The sequence below is a fragment of the Alosa alosa genome, chromosome 12, assembly GCF_017589495.1.
Source record: "Alosa alosa isolate M-15738 ecotype Scorff River chromosome 12, AALO_Geno_1.1, whole genome shotgun sequence".
NCBI lineage: Eukaryota > Metazoa > Chordata > Actinopteri > Clupeiformes > Clupeidae > Alosa > Alosa alosa.
Window position 1 is genome coordinate 1,096,619 of NC_063200.1, and position 20,000 is coordinate 1,116,618.

At 49.0% G+C, this 20,000-nt stretch overlaps 1 protein-coding gene across 1 annotated transcript in view; it reads left to right on the forward strand.

Annotated features, from left to right (window-relative positions):
- The window catches only part of pappaa (pregnancy-associated plasma protein A, pappalysin 1a), a 197,677-nt gene that overhangs the window by 113,978 nt on the left and 63,699 nt on the right, over positions 1-20,000 (forward strand). Inside the window, 1 exon segment of the mRNA XM_048259029.1 lies at positions 3,315-3,483. Coding sequence (XP_048114986.1) covers positions 3,315-3,483 — 169 coding nt within the window.

The window sequence follows — 20,000 nt, forward strand, 5'->3', positions numbered from 1 at the left end:
ATGCTGATGCTGATGCTGATGTGTGATGCTGATGCTGATGTTGATGTGTGATGCTGATGTGTGGGGCTGTTGCTGATGCTGATGCTGATGTGTGATGCTAATGTGTGATGCTGATGTGTGATGCTGATGTGTGGTGCTGATGTGTGATGTGTGATGCTGATGCTGATGCTGATGTGTGATGCTGATGCTGATGCTGATGTGTGATGCTGATGCTGATGTTGATGTGTGATGCTGATGTGTGGGGCTGTTGCTGATGCTGATGTGTGATGCTGATGCTGATGCTGATGCTGATGTGTGATGCTAATGTGTGATGCTGATGTGTGATGCTGATGTGTGGTGCTGATGTGTGTGATGCTGATGCTGATGTGTGATGCTGATGCTGATGCTGATGTGTGATGCTGATGATGATGCTGATGTGTGATGCTGATGTGTGATGTGTGATGCTGATGTGTGGATGTGCTGATGTGTGGATGTGCTGATGTGTGGTGCTGATGCTGATGCTGATGTGTGATGCTGATGTGTGATGCTGATGTGTGATGTGTGATGCTGATGTGTGGATGTGCTGATGTGTGGTGCTGATGTGTGATGCTGATGTGTGATGCTGATGTGTGATGTGTGATGCTGATGTGTGATGCTGATGTGTGATGTGTGGGGCTGATGCTGATGTGTGATGTGTGATGCTGATGTGTGGGGCTGATGCTGATGTGTGATGCTGATGTGTGGATGTGCTGATGTGTGATGCTGATGTGCTGAATGTGATACTAATGATGTGTAGGGCTGATGCTGATGTGTGATGCTGATGTGTGGATGTGCTGATGTGTAATTGCTGATGTGTGATGCTGATGCACAATGGGAGCTAATATGTAATGCTAATGTATGGTGCTGATGTGTGGGGGCTGATGCTGATGTGCTGGATATTGATGCTGATGTGTGTGTGATGTGATACTAATGTATGTGTGGATGTGCTGATGTGTGGATGTGCTGATGTGTGGGGCTGATGCTGATGTGTGATGCTGATGTGTGGATGTGCTGATGTGTGGTGCTGATGTGTGGATGTGCTGATGTGTGTGGGGCTGATGCTGATGTGTGATGCTGATGTGTGGATGTGCTGATGTGTGGTGCTGATGTGTGATGCTGATGTGTGGATGTGCTGATGTGTGATGCTGATGTGTGGGGCTGATGCTGATGTGTGATGCTGATGTGTGGATGTGCTGATGTGTGGTGCTGATGTGTGATGCTGATGTGTGGATGTGCTGATGTGTGATGCTGATGTGTGGGGGCTGATGCTGATGTGTGATGCTGATGTGTGGTGCTGATGTGTGATGCTGATGTGTGGGGCTGATGCTGATGTGTGGATGTGCTGATGTGTGATGCTGATGTGTGGGGCTGATGCTGATGTGTGATGCTGATGTGTGATGCTGATGTGTGGATGTGCTGATGTGTGATGCTGATGTGTGATGTGTGGGGCTGATGCTGATGTGTGGATGTGCTGATGTGTGATGCTGATGTGTGGGGCTGATGCTGATGTGTGGATGTGCTGATGTGTGATGCTGATGTGTGGATGTGCTGATGTGTGATGCTGATGTGTGGGGCTGATGCTGATGTGTGATGCTGATGTGTGGGGCTGATGCTGATGCTGATGTGTGGATGCTGATGTGTGATGCTGATGTGTGATGCTGATGTGTGGTGCTGATGCTGATGTGTGATGCTGATGTGTGGATGTGCTGATGTGTGATGCTGATGTGTGGTGCTGATGTGTGGTGCTGATGTGTGATGCTGATGTGTGATGCTGATGTGTGATGCTGATGTGTTATGCTAATGTGTGGTGCTGATGTGCTGATGTGTGGATGTGCTGATGTGTGATGCTGATGTGTGGTGCTGATGTGTGATGCTGATGTGTGGTGCTGATGTGCTGATGTGTTATGCTGATGTGTGGATGTGCTGATGTGTGATGCTGATGTGTGATGCTGATGTGTGGTGCTGATGTGTGGTGCTGATGTGTGATGCTGATGTGTGATGTGTGGTGCTGATGTGTGATGCTAATGTGTGGTGCTGATGTGTGGTGCTAATGTGTGGTACTGATGTGTGGTGCTGATGTGTGGTGCTGATGTGTGATGCTGATGTGTGGTGCTGATGTGTGGTGCTGATGTGTGATGCTGATGTGTGATGTGGTGCTGATGTGTGATGCTAATGTGTGGTGCTGATGTGTGGTGCTAATGTGTGGTACTGATGTGTGATGCTGATGTGTGATGTGTGGTGCTGATGTGTGATGCTGATGTGTGGTGCTGATGTGTGGTGCTAATGTGTGGTGCTGATGTGTGGTGCTAATGTGTGATGTGTGGTGCTGATGCTGCCTCCTGCCTCCTGCTACGGTGCTGCTGGCTGCTGGTTTCTCTAGCCTGGAGGAGCAGAATGGAAATGGTGGGCACAGCACAATCTATTTATAACCCAGTGCTGTGCCCAGTATGCATGGTATAGAGGATAATGAAGATGAATGCAGGTGTGCTCAGGTGTGTGTGTGTGTGTGTGTGTGTGTGTGTGTGTGTGTGTGGACACTGGGCAGACATAGAACTGGCCTTCCTGGCTGGCTAATGCATAGAGCTTCTCCTCTCCCCTCCTCTCCTCCCCTCCTCTCCTCTTCTTCCATTCTCTACTCTCCTTTCCTCCTCTCATCTCTTCATTATCTTCTCCTCTCTTCCTCTCATATCTTCTTCTCCTCACCTCTTCTCCTCTCCTCTCCTCTTATACTCTCTTCTCTCCTCCTCTCCACTCTTCTCCTCTCCTTCCTTTCTGTCTTTTCTCTTTCACACTTTCTCTCTGTATTCACTCCTCTCTCCTCCTTCCTTTCTCTCCCTCTTTCTATCCGTCTCCCTCCTTCCACTTCTCAATACTGTCTGCCTTCTCTTCTCTTTTTTCATTTCTTCTCTTCTTTTCTCACAGTCATCTCTCTCTCTGTCCCTTCTCTCTCTCTCATCTTCTCTCTTCTTCCTCTCTCTCTTGTTGTGCTCCTGCTGTCTCTTTCTAGATCAGTGGAATTCTTTTGCCCTTGTTGTTTTGCTCTCTGTTTATCTGTGTGGTGTGGTCCCCTTTACTTCTGCCATATCTACTTCTACTTCCCTCTTCCCTCTCTTCCCTCTCTCTCTCTCTCCTCCATCATCTATCTACATTTGTTCTCCCTTTTTCTCACAGCCACTTCCTCCCTCTCTCACCTCTTCTCTCCCTCTCTCTCTCTCTTTCTCTCACTGTCTCACTTTCTCATTGGTTGATCTCTCCATCTTTCTCACCTCTCTCTCTCTTTCTCTCTCTCTCCACAGCTGTGTCCGTTACTCGTGCGACGCCATCAACTGCCAGAAGCCTCTGATCCGCAATGCGGAGGTGAGGTGCAGCAGCAGCAACTACTTCAATGGTGCGCGCTGCTCTGTCACCTGCTCCAGCGGCTACGTGCTGCAGATCCAGAGAGACGATGACATCATCAAGAGCCAGGTACACCAGGCAGAGATGGTGTGTGTGTGTGTGTGTGTGTGTGCGTGTGCAGAGATTGTGAGGTTGGTGTATGCATGTTCCAGCTGTATCTTCACTACGTCCTGTTCAAACACATGTACTCAAACAGCCCTAATAGTGGCACAGTCGAGACAGCTGGTAAGGTAGGCCGATCCGTTGAACTTTTTTGGGTATGATCCATTGTGAGCTCTATGTGCGATGGAGATAGTAAGTGTAGGCATGGTTCTCTCCGTGTAGAAGCACAAAATCATAACCAGTACCAGAACCAGTTTCCTCACATTAGCGTCATGATTTGTGTACGTCTCATGTTAACCATTATATGGCAAGGCCACTAGCCGACATGGACGCGTTGTTGCTAAAGGAAGGCACTGACGTGTCTGAGATAGACAAAACAGTTAAAACATAAATAGAGATGGGCTTGGCTGTTGGAAACAGGGGAAAACAAGCCATACAGTTCATGGTGTAAAAAATTAAAGTGCCAGGGATTTGAATTTGCTGCAAGACATTTTTTTATGGAAGTAATGGGGAAAAAGTTTTAGTACGCCACCAGTCTGAAGACCACCATAAGGCTATTCAGGACATCTTCCCTAACTGGTGCAACTGCCACCAGTCTGAAGACCACCATAAGGCTATTCAGGACATCTCCCCTAACTGGTGCAACTGCCACCAGTCTGAAGACCATAAGGCTATTCAGGACATCTCCCCTAACTGGTGCAACTGCCACCAGTCTGAAGACCACCATAAGGCTATTCAGGACATCTCCCCTAACTGGTGCAACTGCCACCAGTCTGAAGACCACCATAAGGCTATTCAGGACATCTCCCCTAACTGGTGCAACTGCCACCAGTCTGAAGACCACCATAAGGCTATTCAGGACATCTCCCCTAACTGGTGCAACTGCCACCAGTCTGAAGACCACCATAAGGCTATTCAGGACATCTCCCCTAACTGGTGCAACTGCCACCAGTCTGAAGACCACCATAAGGCTATTCAGGACATCTCCCTAACTGGTGCAGCTGCCACCAGTCAGAAGACCACCATAAGGCTATTCAGGACATCTCCCTAACTGGTGCAACTGCCACCAGTCTGAAGACCACCATAAGGCTATTCGGGACATCTCCCTAACTGGTGCAGCTGCCACCAGTCTGAAGACCACCATAAGGCTATTCAGGACATCTTCCTAACTGGTGCAACTGCCACCAGTCTGAAGACCACCATAAGGCTATTCAGGACATCTCCCCTAACTGGTGCAACTGCCACCAGTCTGAAGACCACCATAAGGCTATTCAGGACATCTCCCCTAACTGGTGCAACTGCCACCAGTCTGAAACCCACCATAAGGCTATTCAGGACATCTCCTAACTGGTGCAACTGCCACCAGTCTGAAGACCACCATAAGGCTATTCAGGACATCTTCCCTAACTGGTGCAACTGCCACCACGACAGAGGTACAGTAGGCTACGTTTATCTATGGCTGACCGTGTTTGCACTCACAGAAAGTACGCATGTTCTTTCATAACGCAACACGACCTGTCTCTCACCATATCACAACCTCCTGTCAACCTTATACGATCTGTTGCTGAAGACAAGAGGGCCCTCTCCAGATTGTCATTATCAAATGCACAGATCTCCTGCATGAGCACATGGTATTGCTGCTCATTGGAAAACTGAGTTGCCTGTCACACTCAAAACTGCCATGTTTTCATTAAATCATAGTTTCCCAACCTTGGGGTCGGGGTCTCTTGAAATTCAAATGGGGTCGTCTGAGCTACTGAGTGTCTTACAATTGACCAGTACATTACATTAAAATATACATACATTAAATAGAAAAATATTATTTAAGTAACAGATCATTCATTATAATCTAGCTAAGTAAAAATAAACGTAGACAGCCCACATGAGATGTTTGACGGAATCAATGTTCTAAACAATCCCTCAATCCCAATCTCTTGTCTTCCCTCAATCCCAATCTCTGTTCCTCTTTTCCTCTTTTCTCTCCACATCTTTGTTTCTCTCTTTCTTTTTCACCTTTGTCTCTGCCTGCACTCTTAATTGGCAGAGATTTAACAGGAGGCACACACACACACACACACACACACACACACACACACTCACTCAGAAATGGAACCAGCTTTGAAACAGGTCATTAACATAACATAGCAGCACCTCAAATGATTTGCTGTAGTGGTGCGTGGGTTAACATGGAAGGGTTGGCATGGCTGTTAGCATGGCTGTTTGCACGCATTTTGTTAGCACGGGGCTGTTGGCATGGTTCTCTTTCGGTTCTCCTCTCTCCCACCACTGACTCCACTCCTCCTGCCCCCTCCCTCTCCTCCCTTGCTCCTCTGCTCCTCCTCTCGTCCCTCCTCCCTCCCCTCCTCCCCTCTCCTCCTTGCTCCCTACTCCTCCCTCCCCTTCCTCCTTGCTCCCTCTCCTCCCTCTCCTCTGCTCCCTCTCCTCCTCCCTCCCTCCCCTTGCTCCCTCCTCTCCTCCCCTTGCTCCCTCTCCTCCCTCTGTGATACCCATTGGCTGTGATACCCATTGGCTAGTGATACCCATTGGCTGTGATACCCATTGGCCAGTGATACCCATTGGGCAGTAATGCCCTCTGTTCTCTTACCTTTTTTTGATCAGATCCGATCACCTCTCCACCTAACCATCCTCCCAGCTCAATCTCCTCTCTCCTCTCATCTCAATCCCCTTCTTCTCATCTCTCAATCTTCTCCTCTCTCATCCTTCCCTCTCATTTTCTCATTGGGTGTGTTCCAAGCGGGGAGACAGCTGCCTACGCCTCCCCTCCCTACATAGAGAGCTGTCTCACTAGACATGACTTTGGATTAAATGCATCTTTTAAAAATGGCGTAGCACTCTAGAATCTTTGGTTAACACTACGGTATGGCGTTAGCAAAGGCCTGACGTTAAACTAAATTAGCTTACGAAGCTAGCAGGCTAACGGTATAAAATTAGTTTTACGGCGGCAGATATATCAGACCAGGCGCTATTAATGATTTACAACAATGGCAATTAATCAGATAGTAAATTGTTTATTTCTAATCTGTAATCTGCAAATCTAAGCAAAAATAAGATCACACAAATGACATTTTAAACAGATTTAGCAGCCATTACCGATGTCATCCGCCATGTTTGTTTTACCTTTCACAGCTGTTTCAGGCGTTGCCATAAAGGGATTATGGGTAGGAGGCAGCATGAAGTGTGCATCGATGCTGCTGCCTTCAAAATGACCGATTATTTGGGAATTCTAAGATATCTTAAAAGTCAAAGTCAAAGTCAAAGTCAGCTTTATTGTCAATTTCTTCACATGTTCCAGACATACAAAGAGATCGAAATTACGTTTTCTCACTATCCACGGTGAAGACAAGACATATTTTTACCAATTTTAAGTCCACAGACAAACATAACATTCAAGTAAACAAAAAGTAAGTAAATAAGTAAATAAGAGGGCACATATAATAATAATGAAAAAATAAGAGCAGCAAAATTTTGTTGAAATTGTGCATAGACAGTCAATAAAAACTAGTGCAAAGTCAGGCCAATAAGAGGCTTGGGTAGTTCTGTTTGACCTGAGTAATAAAAAAAGTGGCATAGTGGTGCAAGTTATGTAAAGCAGCAGAAGTGTTGTGTTTTCAGGACAACAACACCAAGTTGTAAAGTGTACAAGTGTGCAAGTGTTCAAAGTGTGCAAGTGGAGTAGTGCAGGCCACCATTGTGGGTCCAATGTCCAGGATGTTATGTAGCTGAGGGGTGGAGGGAGGAGGAGGGAGAGTTCAGCATCTTACAGCTTGGTGTATGAAGCTGTTGGTGAGTCTGGTAGTCTTGGGGGGCGCAGGCTTCTGTACCTCTTCCCAGAGGGCAGTAGATCAAACAGATTGTGGCGGGGTGACTTGCATCACTCACAATTTTTTGAGTGTCGCCTTGCGGGTGAGGTGGGTGGTGTAAATGTCCTTCAGGGAGGAGTGAAGCACCAATGATCCTTCCAGCTGTGTTCACTATGCTGCAGGGCTTTCCTGTTGTATTCAGTGCAGCTTCGCCCCACACAGCGATACAGCTGGAAGGATGCTCTCAATGGTGCCTCGGTAGAATGTGGTCATGATGGCTGGTGGAGCACTTGCTCGCCTGAGTTTCATTAGGAAGTACAGGCGGCTGACTCTCTTAAGCCAGTGATGCAGTGTTGGTGGTCAGGAGAGGTCTTCACTGATGTGCACCCCAGGAATTTGGTGCTGCTGGCTCTCTCCACCACAGCACCGTCGATGGTCAGTGGCAGGTGTTGGGTGTGACCTCTCAGTCAACAACAATCTCTTTGGTCTTGCTGGCGTTCAGCAGGAGGTTGTTGTCCCTGCACCGCGTGGTCAGATGGTGGACCTCCAACCTGTATTGAGTCTCGTCGCCCTTGGTGATGAGACCACCAAGTTATTTAGTCAGCAAATTTCACTATGTGATTGTTGCTGTAGGTTGCGAGTGCAGTCATCGTCAGCAGGGTGAAGAGCAGCGGACTGAGCACGCAGGCAGGGGGGCCCCCTGTGCTCAGTGTGATGCTGCTTGAGGTATTGTTGCCAACCGCATTACTACTTGGGGCCTCTGACAGAGGAAGTCAGTAGCCAGTTGCAGAGGTAGGTACTGAGTCCCAGTTTGTCGAGTTTGCAGATGAGTTGTTGTGGTATTATGGTGTTGAATGCAGAACTGAAGTCTATAAACAGCAATCTCACATATGAGTCTCTTTTTCCAGGTGGGTGAGGGCTGGGTGGAGGGCAGAGCAGATTGCATCCTCTGTAGACAGCTTGGCTCAGTATGCAAACTGGAAGGGTCCAGGGTGGGGGGGGAATGGCTTTGATATGTGACATGACAAGCGCTCAAAGCACTTCATGATGATGGGTGTCAGTGCCACAGGAGGCGTAGTCATTGAAGCAGGATGGAGCAGTTTTTCCCGGCACTGGAGTATGATGGTGGCAGCTTTGAAACATGATGGGGCGATGGCTTGCTTCAGGGAAGTGTTAAAGATGTCTGTGAAGACATCCTTAAGCTCCCCCTCCAGTCCTTCAGCGCACGACCTGGGATGTTGTCTGGACCTGTTGCCTTCACGGGTGTTGATAGCAGCAAGTAAAAGGCAGCAAATTTGTTTTCGGTTTCGAACCGCACTTGCTGCCTTGCTCCCCAGTTAGATATCTTAAAAGGCAGCAACTTTACCCGTTTCGAACACACCCATTGTCTATTCTGTTCTGCTCTTCTCTCCTTGCACTGCACTGCACTGCACTGCTCTGCTCTTCTCTTCTCTTCTCTGCTCTTCTCTTCTCTTCTCTTATATCAACGGACATGGATTCGATCACTCCGGCAGCTAGAGAAGGTGGTTGAGGAGGTGCAGTCCATGTTGCCTGGGACATGCAGGGAGGCCCTGGAGGCCCAAGCTGTGTTAGGCTGGGACATAACACAGTGACATATCACTTTCCACAAGTGTTGGTCGCCACTGCTGTTGAGCAGAATGTGGAGTGTGAGGGAGTTCTAGTGTCCCTTGTATCTTCAGACCTTTGGCTTTTGCAGGACATCAGCAAGAGGGTTTTCAACATGCTGTGTGTGAAAGTGAACCACCAGTCGGTACTGAGGGTGTGTGTGTGTATGTGGGCGTGAAAGTGAACCACCAGTCAAGTCGGTACGGAGGGGGGTCAGGGCGTGCAGGTGGCCAGAAGTGTTTGGGCAGGACTTCAGAGGAGGTTGGAGGTCCTTTTATAAGGCCCCAATAGAGAAGCCAACAGCCGATCTACAATGGAGGCTGGTTCACGAGGCCATAGCTACAAACAGACACGTGACACACCTTAATCCAGTGGTTGGTTTTTCCCATCACGTTTTTATTGGGGGCCCAATGTATCAGGTGAGAAGGAGGAGGAGGGAGGTATGTTTGGTGAATGTCTTGTTGGGTCAGCTAAGTTGACTGTTGGAAGAGCAGGAAGAGCAGGATGTTGGGCACTGGATCAGTCCACCCGGTGGAGGTTCTTAAGGGGATGGTGGAGGATCTTAAGGGGATGGTGGAGGTTCTTAAGGGGATGGTGGAGGTTCTTAAGGGGATGGTGGAGGATCTTAAGGGGATGGTGGCTGGTCGTTTTCTTATTATAGCCTGGATAAGAACATTGAGGGGTTTCTGGATGTGTGGGGGGTTGGGGGTGGGGGATGATGGGGTGCTTTTCAACATGTGATATATTGGGATTTTATGTGTGAATGCATTTCTGTATGTTTGCATGGTGTTGGGCTTTGTAAGAGGTGCATGGTGTTGGGCTTTGTATGAGGTGTATGGTGTTGGGCTTTGTATGAGGTGCATGGTGTTGGGCTTTGTATGAGGTGCATGGTGTTGGGCTTTGTATGAGGTGTATGGTGTTGGGCTTTGGATGAGGTGCATGGTGTTGGGCTTTGTATGAGGTGCATGGTGTTGGGCTTTGTATGAGGTGTATGGTGTTGGGCTTTGTATGAGGTGCATGGTGTTGGGCTTTGTATGAGGTGTATGGTGTTGGGCTTTGTATGAGGTGCATGGTGTTGGGCTTTGGATGAGGTGCATGGTGTTGGGCTTTGTATGAGGTGCATGGTGTTGGGCTTTGTATGAGGTGCATGGTGTTGGGCTTTGTATGAGGTGCATGGTGTTGGGCTTTGTATGAGGTGTATGGTGTTGGGCTTTGTATGAGGTGTATGGTGTTGGGCTCTGTTGGGCTTTGTATGAGGTGCGTCTTGATTTCCTTAGGTCAATAAATGGCGGTAGAAACCTCTCTTATCTTCTCTTCTCTCCTCTCCCTCCCTCTTCTCTTCTTTTTTCTTCCCTGTTCTTTCTCTCTCCTCCTCATGGCCTCCCTGGTCTGTGTGTGGCTGCTGTAGCTCAGTGTGGCCAGGCCTCCTTGTGGTAATCGTGTGTATGGGCGCTTTTTTGTGTTGCTGCTGGTTGAGTCAGCGTTTTTTCCAGGATGAAGCATTTCTGGGGAGAGGGGAAAGAAACAAAGCATGAAAGTGAGTCCTCGGGTTACACTGTGATCTTGTAAAGCCGCCCGTCGTCCCGCAAGCACTCCGTGGCAGACAAGGGCCGTCACCTCCAGCGATAAAAAGCTCAGATGCGACGGCCCGCCCGGGACTCCGGCACTCCCACTGGGGCTCCGCGCCAGGCGAGCATAAGACATCTCTCCTGTGACGCTCTGGCTGAAAGAAAAGAGAGAGAGAGAGAGAGAGGACAGAAAAGAAAAGAGGACAGAAAAAAGAGTCAGACAACAGATCCTTGTCTCGCGGTGGTCTGAGAGAGAGAGAGAGGAGAGAGAGAGGACAGAGGCAGGTAGCCAGATCCCCCCCCCCCTCCTTTGTTCTCGTCTGCAGGCTCTTTGCAGGGTATGGCCAGTATGGGAGCATGCACTGTCCAGCCTTCTGTCCTCTCCGGTTTCATGGTTAGATAGGGCAGTGGTGACACAGTGGTTCCTGGAAGCCCTCAGATGGCGATATCGCCAGGACGATCTGTTCTCTTGGGCTCACAGTGTATTTGTTGTTTAGATGTTTTGTATGGATAACCTTTGTCTGTGCCTGAGTGTGTGCCTGTGTGTTAGTTTGTCAGTAACTGTATGTGTGTGTCATATTTACATGTGTGTTTGTGTGTTTGTGTGTGTGTGTTTGTTTGTTTTTGTTATGTATGGTTAGTGGGCAATTGTGTATTTCTGTGCGAGAGACACACCAACATTTCAACAAAGTAAACTTTCAGAAGATTTGGCCCTAACATTAGAGATTGTTTAGAGATTGCAATAATAAAAGTGTTGATTGTGCGTGGAGTGAAGTGTTTGCTGGACTTTATCTTGTTACATAAGGTCTTTTACAAAAAAGTCCCATTGTACTTCAGAGAAAAAAAAGAAAAGATGTTTGTTCTTCCTTCAAGTCCTGATTTGTAATGCCTACAATTAACACAGCAAATCACCAGTGGTATATGCATGTGAATGTAAAAAAGAGTCTTGCTCCAGTTCCAGATAATGCTGATTTGCAGTCTGTGATCATGTGGCTAGTAGGTATCTAGCATGAAGGCATCACGGTGAGGAGAGTTAGCATGTGGCTAGTGGGTATGTAGCATGAAGGCATCACGGTGAGGAGAGTTAGCATGTGGCTAGTGGGTATGTAGCATGAAGGCATCATGGTGAGGAGAGTTAGCATGTGACTGGTGGGTATCTAGCATGAAGGCATCATGGTGAGGAGAGTTAGCATGTCCAGCACATGTCCTGTAAATTGCTCTTCACCCTGCGTGGTCCTCATCTCCACGTTTCATGCTCCAGCCTGTAAACTGTTTACAGCGTGCTGGGCCAATGTTTACAGCACAACTCATGATGGCTACCGCGGCAATAACAGTGGTTATGGTTGCCATGACTACGCAGACGGCGGAGGGAATTCTTTCAGCTGGCTTTACCATAGACTGAGTAAATAAATGGAAAAAGCCTCTGTGACATCACCCATAGGTTTTCAGAAGAACGCATATGAAGCTCGAAAAAGAAGGCTATGGCCGCCATCTTGCTTGTTAAACTAGCTGACATAAGCTAGCATGCTAATAGGATAACGAACCGCTCATAAATCACATCTGACATTATTGTTGATTATATTGTTGGATCCACATGTCTTGCTAACTTTTTAAAAACTCTGTGAAAAGCCAAACCAAACACAGCCATTGTTACGCCATTTTTGTTTACATTTCTCGGATCCACATGAATGTATTAAGGATGTATATGCATGAGGCGCTTGCAGTAACAGGGCAGGGCTGACCCTGTGTTTCAGTATGCAGTGGAAAGGTGCTTTATGAGGTGTGTGTCATGGTGGTAGTGCAAATAAGTCCAACAGTGTAGGGATAAAGTCTAGAGACCAGCAATAAAAAATGGACAATATAAGAGACCAGCATTAAATATGGACAATATAAGAAAAAAATTTAAACATAGTAATATAAGAATTATAGCAGCAGTGCAATGATAGGTTTGAAGTAATAGGGTATCAGCCATTGGTCAAGTATGAAGTTAGACCGCAGTCCAGACTGGGGGATGGAGGGAGGGGTTGTGCATGTGGGCTAATATATATATATATAGCCTGTGAACAGTGTAGACAGTAAAACAGTGGACCAGTGGACAGTCAGTGCACAACATTGTTATAGGAGGTCGTGGAAGTGTATGAGAGGGTGGAGAGACAGATAGACTATGCAGAGAAGTCTATGTCTTCCCTTTAGTGAAACATTGAAGAGTTGTATGGCCCTGGGGACAAATTACTTCCTCAGTTGTGCATGGCAGTGAGCGTAGCCTCCAACTGGTCAAGCTCTTCTGCTTTATGATAGTGCTGTGGAGTGGATGACACTCATTGTCCAAAATGTTGATCAGTTTGTTCTGGGTCCTTTTGTCTGATATTGAAGTGATGCACTACAGTTCAACTCCCACAACAGAGCCAGCTTTCCTTACCAGCCAGTCCAGTCGCCCAGCATCCCTCTTCTTAGTGCTTCCTCCCCAGCATACCACAGTCATTGAAGGATCGCAACCTCCTCAGGAAGTACATCCTGCTCTGCACTTTCTTGTAGAGTGCTTCAGTGTTGGCTAACCAGTCCAGTTTATTGTCCAGTTTTAAGCCCAGATACTTGTAGGTGTTTACCACCTCCACATTGACCCCATCAATGGTGACTGGCAGCAGAGCGGGCTTAGATCTGCGGAAATCCACCACCATCTCCTTGGTCTTAGCGGTGTTGAGCTCTAGGTGGTTGAGTTTGCACCAGGCTCCGGTACTCCTCCTGCCCATCCCTGATACACCCCACAATTGCAGTATCGTCCGAAAACCTCTGTATGTGTCAGACGTGTGCAGGGGTAACAGGACTGGAGAGAGCACTTGTCCCTGTGTGCAGGGTGAACAGGACTGGAGAGAGCACTGGTCCCTGTGTGCAGGGTGAACAGGACACAGGACTGGAGAGAGCACTGGTCCCTGTGTGCAGGGTGAACAGGACTGGAGAGAGCACTGGTCCCTGTGTGCAGGGTGAACAGGACTGGAGAGAGCACTGGTCCCTGTGTGCAGGGTGAACAGGACACAGGACTGGAGAGAGCACTGGTCCCTGTGTGCAGGGTGAACAGGACTGGAGAGAGCACTGGTCTCTGTGTGCAGGGGGAACAGGACTGGAGAGAGCACTGGTCCCTGTGTGCAGGGTGAACAGGACTGGAGAGAGCACTGGTCCCTGTGTGCAGGGGTGAACAGGACACTGGGACTGGAGAGAGCACTGGTCCCTGTGTGCAGGGTGAACAGGACTGGAGAGAGCACTGGTCCCTGTGTGCAGGGTGAACAGGACTGGAGAGAGTGCTGGTCCCTGTGTGCAGGGTGAACAGGACACAGGACTGGAGAGCACTGGTCCCTGTGTGCAGGGTGAACAGGACACAGGACTGGAGAGCACTGGTCCCTGTGTGCAGGGTGAACAGGACTGGAGAGGGCACTGGTCCCTGTGTGCAGGGTGAACAGGACTGAGAGAGCACTGGTCCCTGTGTGTAGGGTGAACAGGACCTGGGACTGGAGAGCACTGGTCCCTGTGTGCAGGGTGAACAGGACTGGAGAGAGCGCTGGTCCCTGTGTGCAGGGTGAACAGGACACAGGACAGGAGAGCACTGGTCCCTGTGTGCAGGGTGAACAGGACTGGAGAGCACTGGTCCCTGTGTGCAGGGTGAACAGGACTGGAGAGCACTGGTCTCTGTGTGCAGGGTGAACAGAACTGGAGAGAGCACTGGTCTCTATGTGCAGGGTGAACAGGACTGAGAGCGCTGGTCCCTGTGTGCAGGGTGAACAGGACACAGGACTGGAGAGCGCTGGTCCCTGTGTGCAGGGTGAACAGGACTGGGACTGAGAGCACTGGTCCCTGTGTGCAGGGTGAACAGGACTGGAGAGCACTGGTCCCTGTGTGCAGGGTGAACAGGACTGGAGAGAGCACTGGTCCCTGTGTGCAGGGTGAACAGGACACAGGACTGGAGAGCACTGGTCCTTGTGTGCAGGGTGAACAGGACTGAGAGCACTGTCCCTGTGTGCAGGGTGAACAGGACTGAGAGAGCACTGGTCCCTGTGTGCAGCAGGTGAACAGGACACAGGACTGGAGAGCACTGGTCCCTGTGTGCAGGGTGAACAGGACTGGAGAGAGCGCTGGTCCCTGTGTGCAGGGTGAACAGGACACAGGACTGGAGAGCACTGGTCCCTGTGTGCAGGGTGAACAGGACTGGAGAGCACTGGTCCCTGTGCAGGGGAACAGGACTGGAGAGAGCACTGGTCCCCTATGTGCAGGGGAACAGGACTGGAGAGAGCTAGTCCCTGTGTGCAGGGTGAACAGGACACAGGACTGGAGAGCACTGGTCCCTGTGTGCAGGTGAACAGGACTGGAGAGCACTGGTCCCTGTGTGCAGGGGTGAACAGGACACAGGACTGAGAGCACTGGTCCCTGTGTGCAGGGTGAACAGGACTGGAGAGAGCACTGGTCCCTGTGTGCAGGGTGAACAGGACTGGAGAGAGCGCTGGTCCCTGTGTGCAGGGTGAACAGGACTGGAGAGAGCACTGGTCCCTGTGTGAAGGGTGAACAGGACTGGAGAGCACTGGTCCCTGTGCAGGGGTGAACAGGACTGGAGAGCACTGGTCCCTGTGTGCAGGGTGAACAGGACTGGAGAGCGCTGGTCCCTGTGTGTGCAGGGTGAACAGGACACAGGACAGGAGAGCACTGGTCCCTGTGTGCAGGGTGAACAGGACTGGAGAGCACTGGTCCCTGTGTGCAGGGTGAACAGGACACAGGACTGGAGAGCACTGGTCCCTGTGTGCAGGGTGAACAGGACTGGAGAGCACTGGTCCCTGTGTGCAGGGGGAACAGGACTGGAGAGAGCACTGGTCCCTGTGTGCAGGGGGAACAGGACTGGAGAGAGCGCTGGTCCCTGTGTGCAGGGTGAACAGGACACAGGACTGGAGAGCACTGGTCCCTGTGTGCAGGGGTGAACAGGACTGGAGAGCACTGGTCCCTGTGTGCAGGGGAACAGGACTGGAGAGAGCACTGGTCCCTGTGTGCAGGGTGAACAGGACACAGGACTGAGAGCACTGGTCCCTGTGTGCAGGGTGAACAGGACTGGGAGAGAGCACTGGTCCCTGTGTGCAGGGTGAACAGGACTGGAGAGCACTGGTCCCTGTGTGCAGGGTGAACAGGACTGGAGAGCACTGGTCCCTGTGTGCAGGGTGAACAGGACTGGAGAGCACTGGTCCCTGTGGAGCTCCGCTGCTGCTGGTCACTGTGTCAGAGAGACAGTTCTTCAGTCTGACCAACTGTGGCCACTCTGGCAGGCTGGTGATGCTGGTTGGATGGGTGGTAGGCTGGTGATGCTGGTTGGATGGGTGGCAGGCTGGTGATGCTGATGATGCTGGTTGGATGGGTGGCAGGCTGGTGATGCTGGTTGGATGGGTTTGGCTTGCGCTGGTTGGATGGGTGGCAGGCTGGTGATGCCGGTTTATGATGCTGGTTGGATGGGTGGCAGGCTGGTGATGCTGGCTGGATGGGCGCATGGCTAGGAGGCTGGTTTATGCTGGTTGGATGGGTGGCAGGCTGGTGATGCTGATGATGCTGGTTGGATGGGTGGCAGGCTGGTGATGCTGGCGATGCTGGTTGGATGGGTGGTAGGCTGGTGATGCTGGCGATGCTGGTTGGATGGGTGGCAGGCTGGCGATGCTGGTTGGATGGGTGGCAGGCTAGGAGGCTGGTGATGCTGGTTGGATGGGTGGCAGGCTGGTGATGCTGGTTGGATGGGTGGCAGGCTAGCAGGCTGGCAGGCAGTCTGGCTGCTTGGGATGGTTCAGCAGAGCGTCTGTGTTGAATTAGGCCGTGTAGTCAGCGCTAGTTAAACACATTGTGCTGGAGAAATGGACTGCTGTAAAGTTTTTAAAAGAAGGAACCCCACACACACACACACACACCCATCCCCAATAGGAGGCCGTTTTATCTGCCTGACTATTTATGAGCAACTTTCCAGTGGTTTTTATGTGTGTTTGTTTGTGGTTACGTCTTGTGTGTGTGTGTGTGTGTGTACTGTATGTGTGTGTGTGTGTGTGTGTGTGTGTGTGTATGTCTGTGTGTGTGTGTGTGTGTATGTGTGTGTAGGTATGTGTGTGTGTGTGTGTGTGTACTGTGTGTGTGTGTGTGTGTGTGTGCGTATGCTGTGTGTGTGTGTGTGTGTGTGCCGCATGCGCTGCGTGTCGTGTGTGTGTGTGTGCGCTGTGTGCGCAGCGCAGTGTGTGTGTGTGTGTTAGAGAGTAGTAGGAAGCTAAGGAGGTGGGGAAAGAGAAAGGGATCCTGAGGCAGAACAGTTGGACTTGAATTAAGCATTAAGCATTGAGCATTAAGCATTGAGCATTAAGCATTAAGCATTGAGCATTAAGCATTAAGCATTAAGCATTGAGCATTGAGCATTGAGCATTGAGCATTGAGCATTAAGCATTGAGCATTAAGCATTGAGCATTGAACATTGAGCATTAAGCATTGAGCATTGAGCATTAAGCATTGAGCATTAAGCATTAAGCATTAAGCATTGAGCATTGAGCATTGAACATTAAGCATTAAGCATTGAGCATTAAGCATTGAGCATTGAGCATTGAGCATTAAGCATTAAGCATTAAGTCCACACAGCCAATAGTTTTATAGATGTTTAGGCAGTTCAGGACAGTATAGCTCCACCACTGTTCTTGACATGACTAGTCCTGTTTATGTGTGTGTGTGTGTGTGTGTGTGTGTGTGGACAGAGCTAATGTTCCCTTTGGTGGACTTGTGGAGATGGAGGAACATTGCTGCCTCAGCATTCACTAGGCTGGAAAAGGCACGCATGTTCGCCATGAATCTCCCATGAAGCAAAGAGAGAGGACACTCTGACACACACACACACATTGATATTATATTATACACACACACATATTCAGCACATACAGATAGACACACACTCTCTCTCTCTTTCTCTCTCTCTCACACACACGCACCCACACACATAAACATTTACAGAAAAGCATATGGTAGAACGGCATAGGACAGGATCTCACCCAACCTGCTCTCTGTGTGCATTCTAAACACTTTTCATCGACGAATAATCTGCTTGCGTCTCATCTCTCCCAGGATGGTCATATTACGCACCCTATGTGTGAATGTTTAAGATTAGTGATTTATGGTGCGGTAACTAGATATTGTTGTGGTTTGTGTGTGTGTGTGTGTGTGTGTATGTGTGTGTGTGTGTGTGTGTGTGTGTGTGTGTGTGTGTGTGTATATGTGTGTGTGTGTGTGTGTGTATGTGTGTGTGTGTGTGTGTGTGATGGTGTGTGTGTGTGTGTGTGTGTGCTGTGGAGATGATGGGAACAAGCTGAGAGTGGGGTGGACAACGGCCTGGACAGCAGGCGGGAGAAACATGGCGCTTCGCGTCTACAACCTGCCCGCCATGCCACAGCTTGGACATCTTAGACCCTGCCCGCCATGCCACAGCTTGGACATCTTAGACCCTGCCCGCCATGCCACAGCTTGGACATCTTAGACCTTGTCCGCTGTCAAAACGAAAGCTGTGTGGCATTTGCCTGTGTGTGTGTGTGTGTGTATAGTATAGTATAAGTATATATACTCTTTTGATCCCGTGAGGGAAATTTGGTCTCTGCATTTATCCCAATCCGTGAATTAGTGAAACATACTCAGCACACAGTGAACACACAGTGAGGTGAAGCACACACTAATCCCGGCACAGTGAGCTGCCTGCTACAGTGGCAGTCGGGGAGCAGTGGGGTTAGGTGCCTTTGCTCAATCATGGCACTTGTAGCCGTGCCTACTGGTCGGGGTTCGAACCGGCAACCCTCCGGTTACAAGTCCGAAGTGCTAACCAGTAGGCTACAGCTGCGTGTGTATTTGTGTGTGCGCGTGTGCACGTGTTGTAGGGCTTGGCGATATACCATAAATATTTGATATATCGCAGTTTGCTGTACGTGAGATACATTAAAGTGTTATATCGCAAATATCGAGTATTTCACAGTCATCATTTTTTTAAGCGGCAACACTTTGCTGTTTCGTGTCCCTATCTCTCTTAACCTTCCCCTCCCTCTCAGTAACAACTTGAACAACGCACATCACTCATCACACACTCACCAACCAATCCTGAACAATGTATTCAGATGAGGGTGTGACGTCTAGGTGTAGTACACGAGAAGAAGTGAACTTTCAGTTCAAAAGCAGCGGTAGCATTTCTATATATGGGTAGCATAGGCTAGTGTTGTTCAACAATGAGCTAGGTTAATAGATGGAAGCAGTTCTGATTTGGTTATACGGAACAAAAAACGAAACGAAATAGCAAGGGATCTTCAAATGAAAGTGACGACAATATCTGTGCATTAGGCAGAAGGACTAACAACTATGTCTAGTGCACGTCTGACTGTTTCAAACCAACAACGCAAAGGCGCACATCTCACTCTCCCCACATGCATTTCTCGTGCTAAATGTTTGTCTACTGTATGTATCCCTCCAGATTGATTTTTAAATTAATTTTTTAAATAAATTTGATGAGATCTGCGCACTGTGGTAGATTAGGCCATCTGACTGTCTTAAAACGAACAACCAAATGACTAATTAAGGAAGCACGCATCACCCATCTATCCCATGTAAGCCATCATCATTCATATGGAGACATCCCTGCTGACAAAAACAGCCTGACCAGCTAAAGGTGGTTTGCTGGTTGACCAGCTTGTTTGACCACCATATGATGGTAAAAATGACTAGCTAAAACCAGCTACCAGCATAAACTGGTTTCTAGCTGTTTTTTTTCAGCAGGGATATCAGTGACAGTAGCCTAGAAATCTAGACTCCAGCAAATGTAATTTGAAGCCAGGGTAGTCTAGCAGCTCTCCGTTGGATGCAAGCTGGAAAAATTAAACTTCTATCAGGCCAATCACATCGTGTATACTGTAGAGTCGGCGACGGTTCCGCTACTTGAAAACAAAGAAGCTGGATGCTGCTGCTGGCGAACAGCGGTTTTTGAATCGCGACTTGAATTAAGCTTTTTTTAACACACTCAACTAGCCAACTAGCTCTGCTGGTGGGAAAATGCATGGGACTCATAAGTTGTAGCGCTATCCTATTGCGTGCAGAGGAAATTTGAAAGACAACCATTCATCCCACCCCTTGGATTACTCCTTGGATACTGCCAATGGTATGTTCCCAGACCCACATCAAGATCATCGTCAGGCTACAGTGACAGATTAAAACAAGCTAATAATAATATAGGTGTGTTGAAATGCACACTTTTCCCTTTGAGAAACTTTCATAGTAAGCTACTGGCAAGGATTCAAAACTACTTTCACCCCTGCTTTTACATGCAAATTGAAAATAGAAACCACCTGTGAATAACCAAGAGTGTTTTAATGCAGATATAATTTGCAGGGATTGGACTGGTAGGATTAATCCTAGCTACTGCATCATACTGGCACGATTTAAAACATCACCG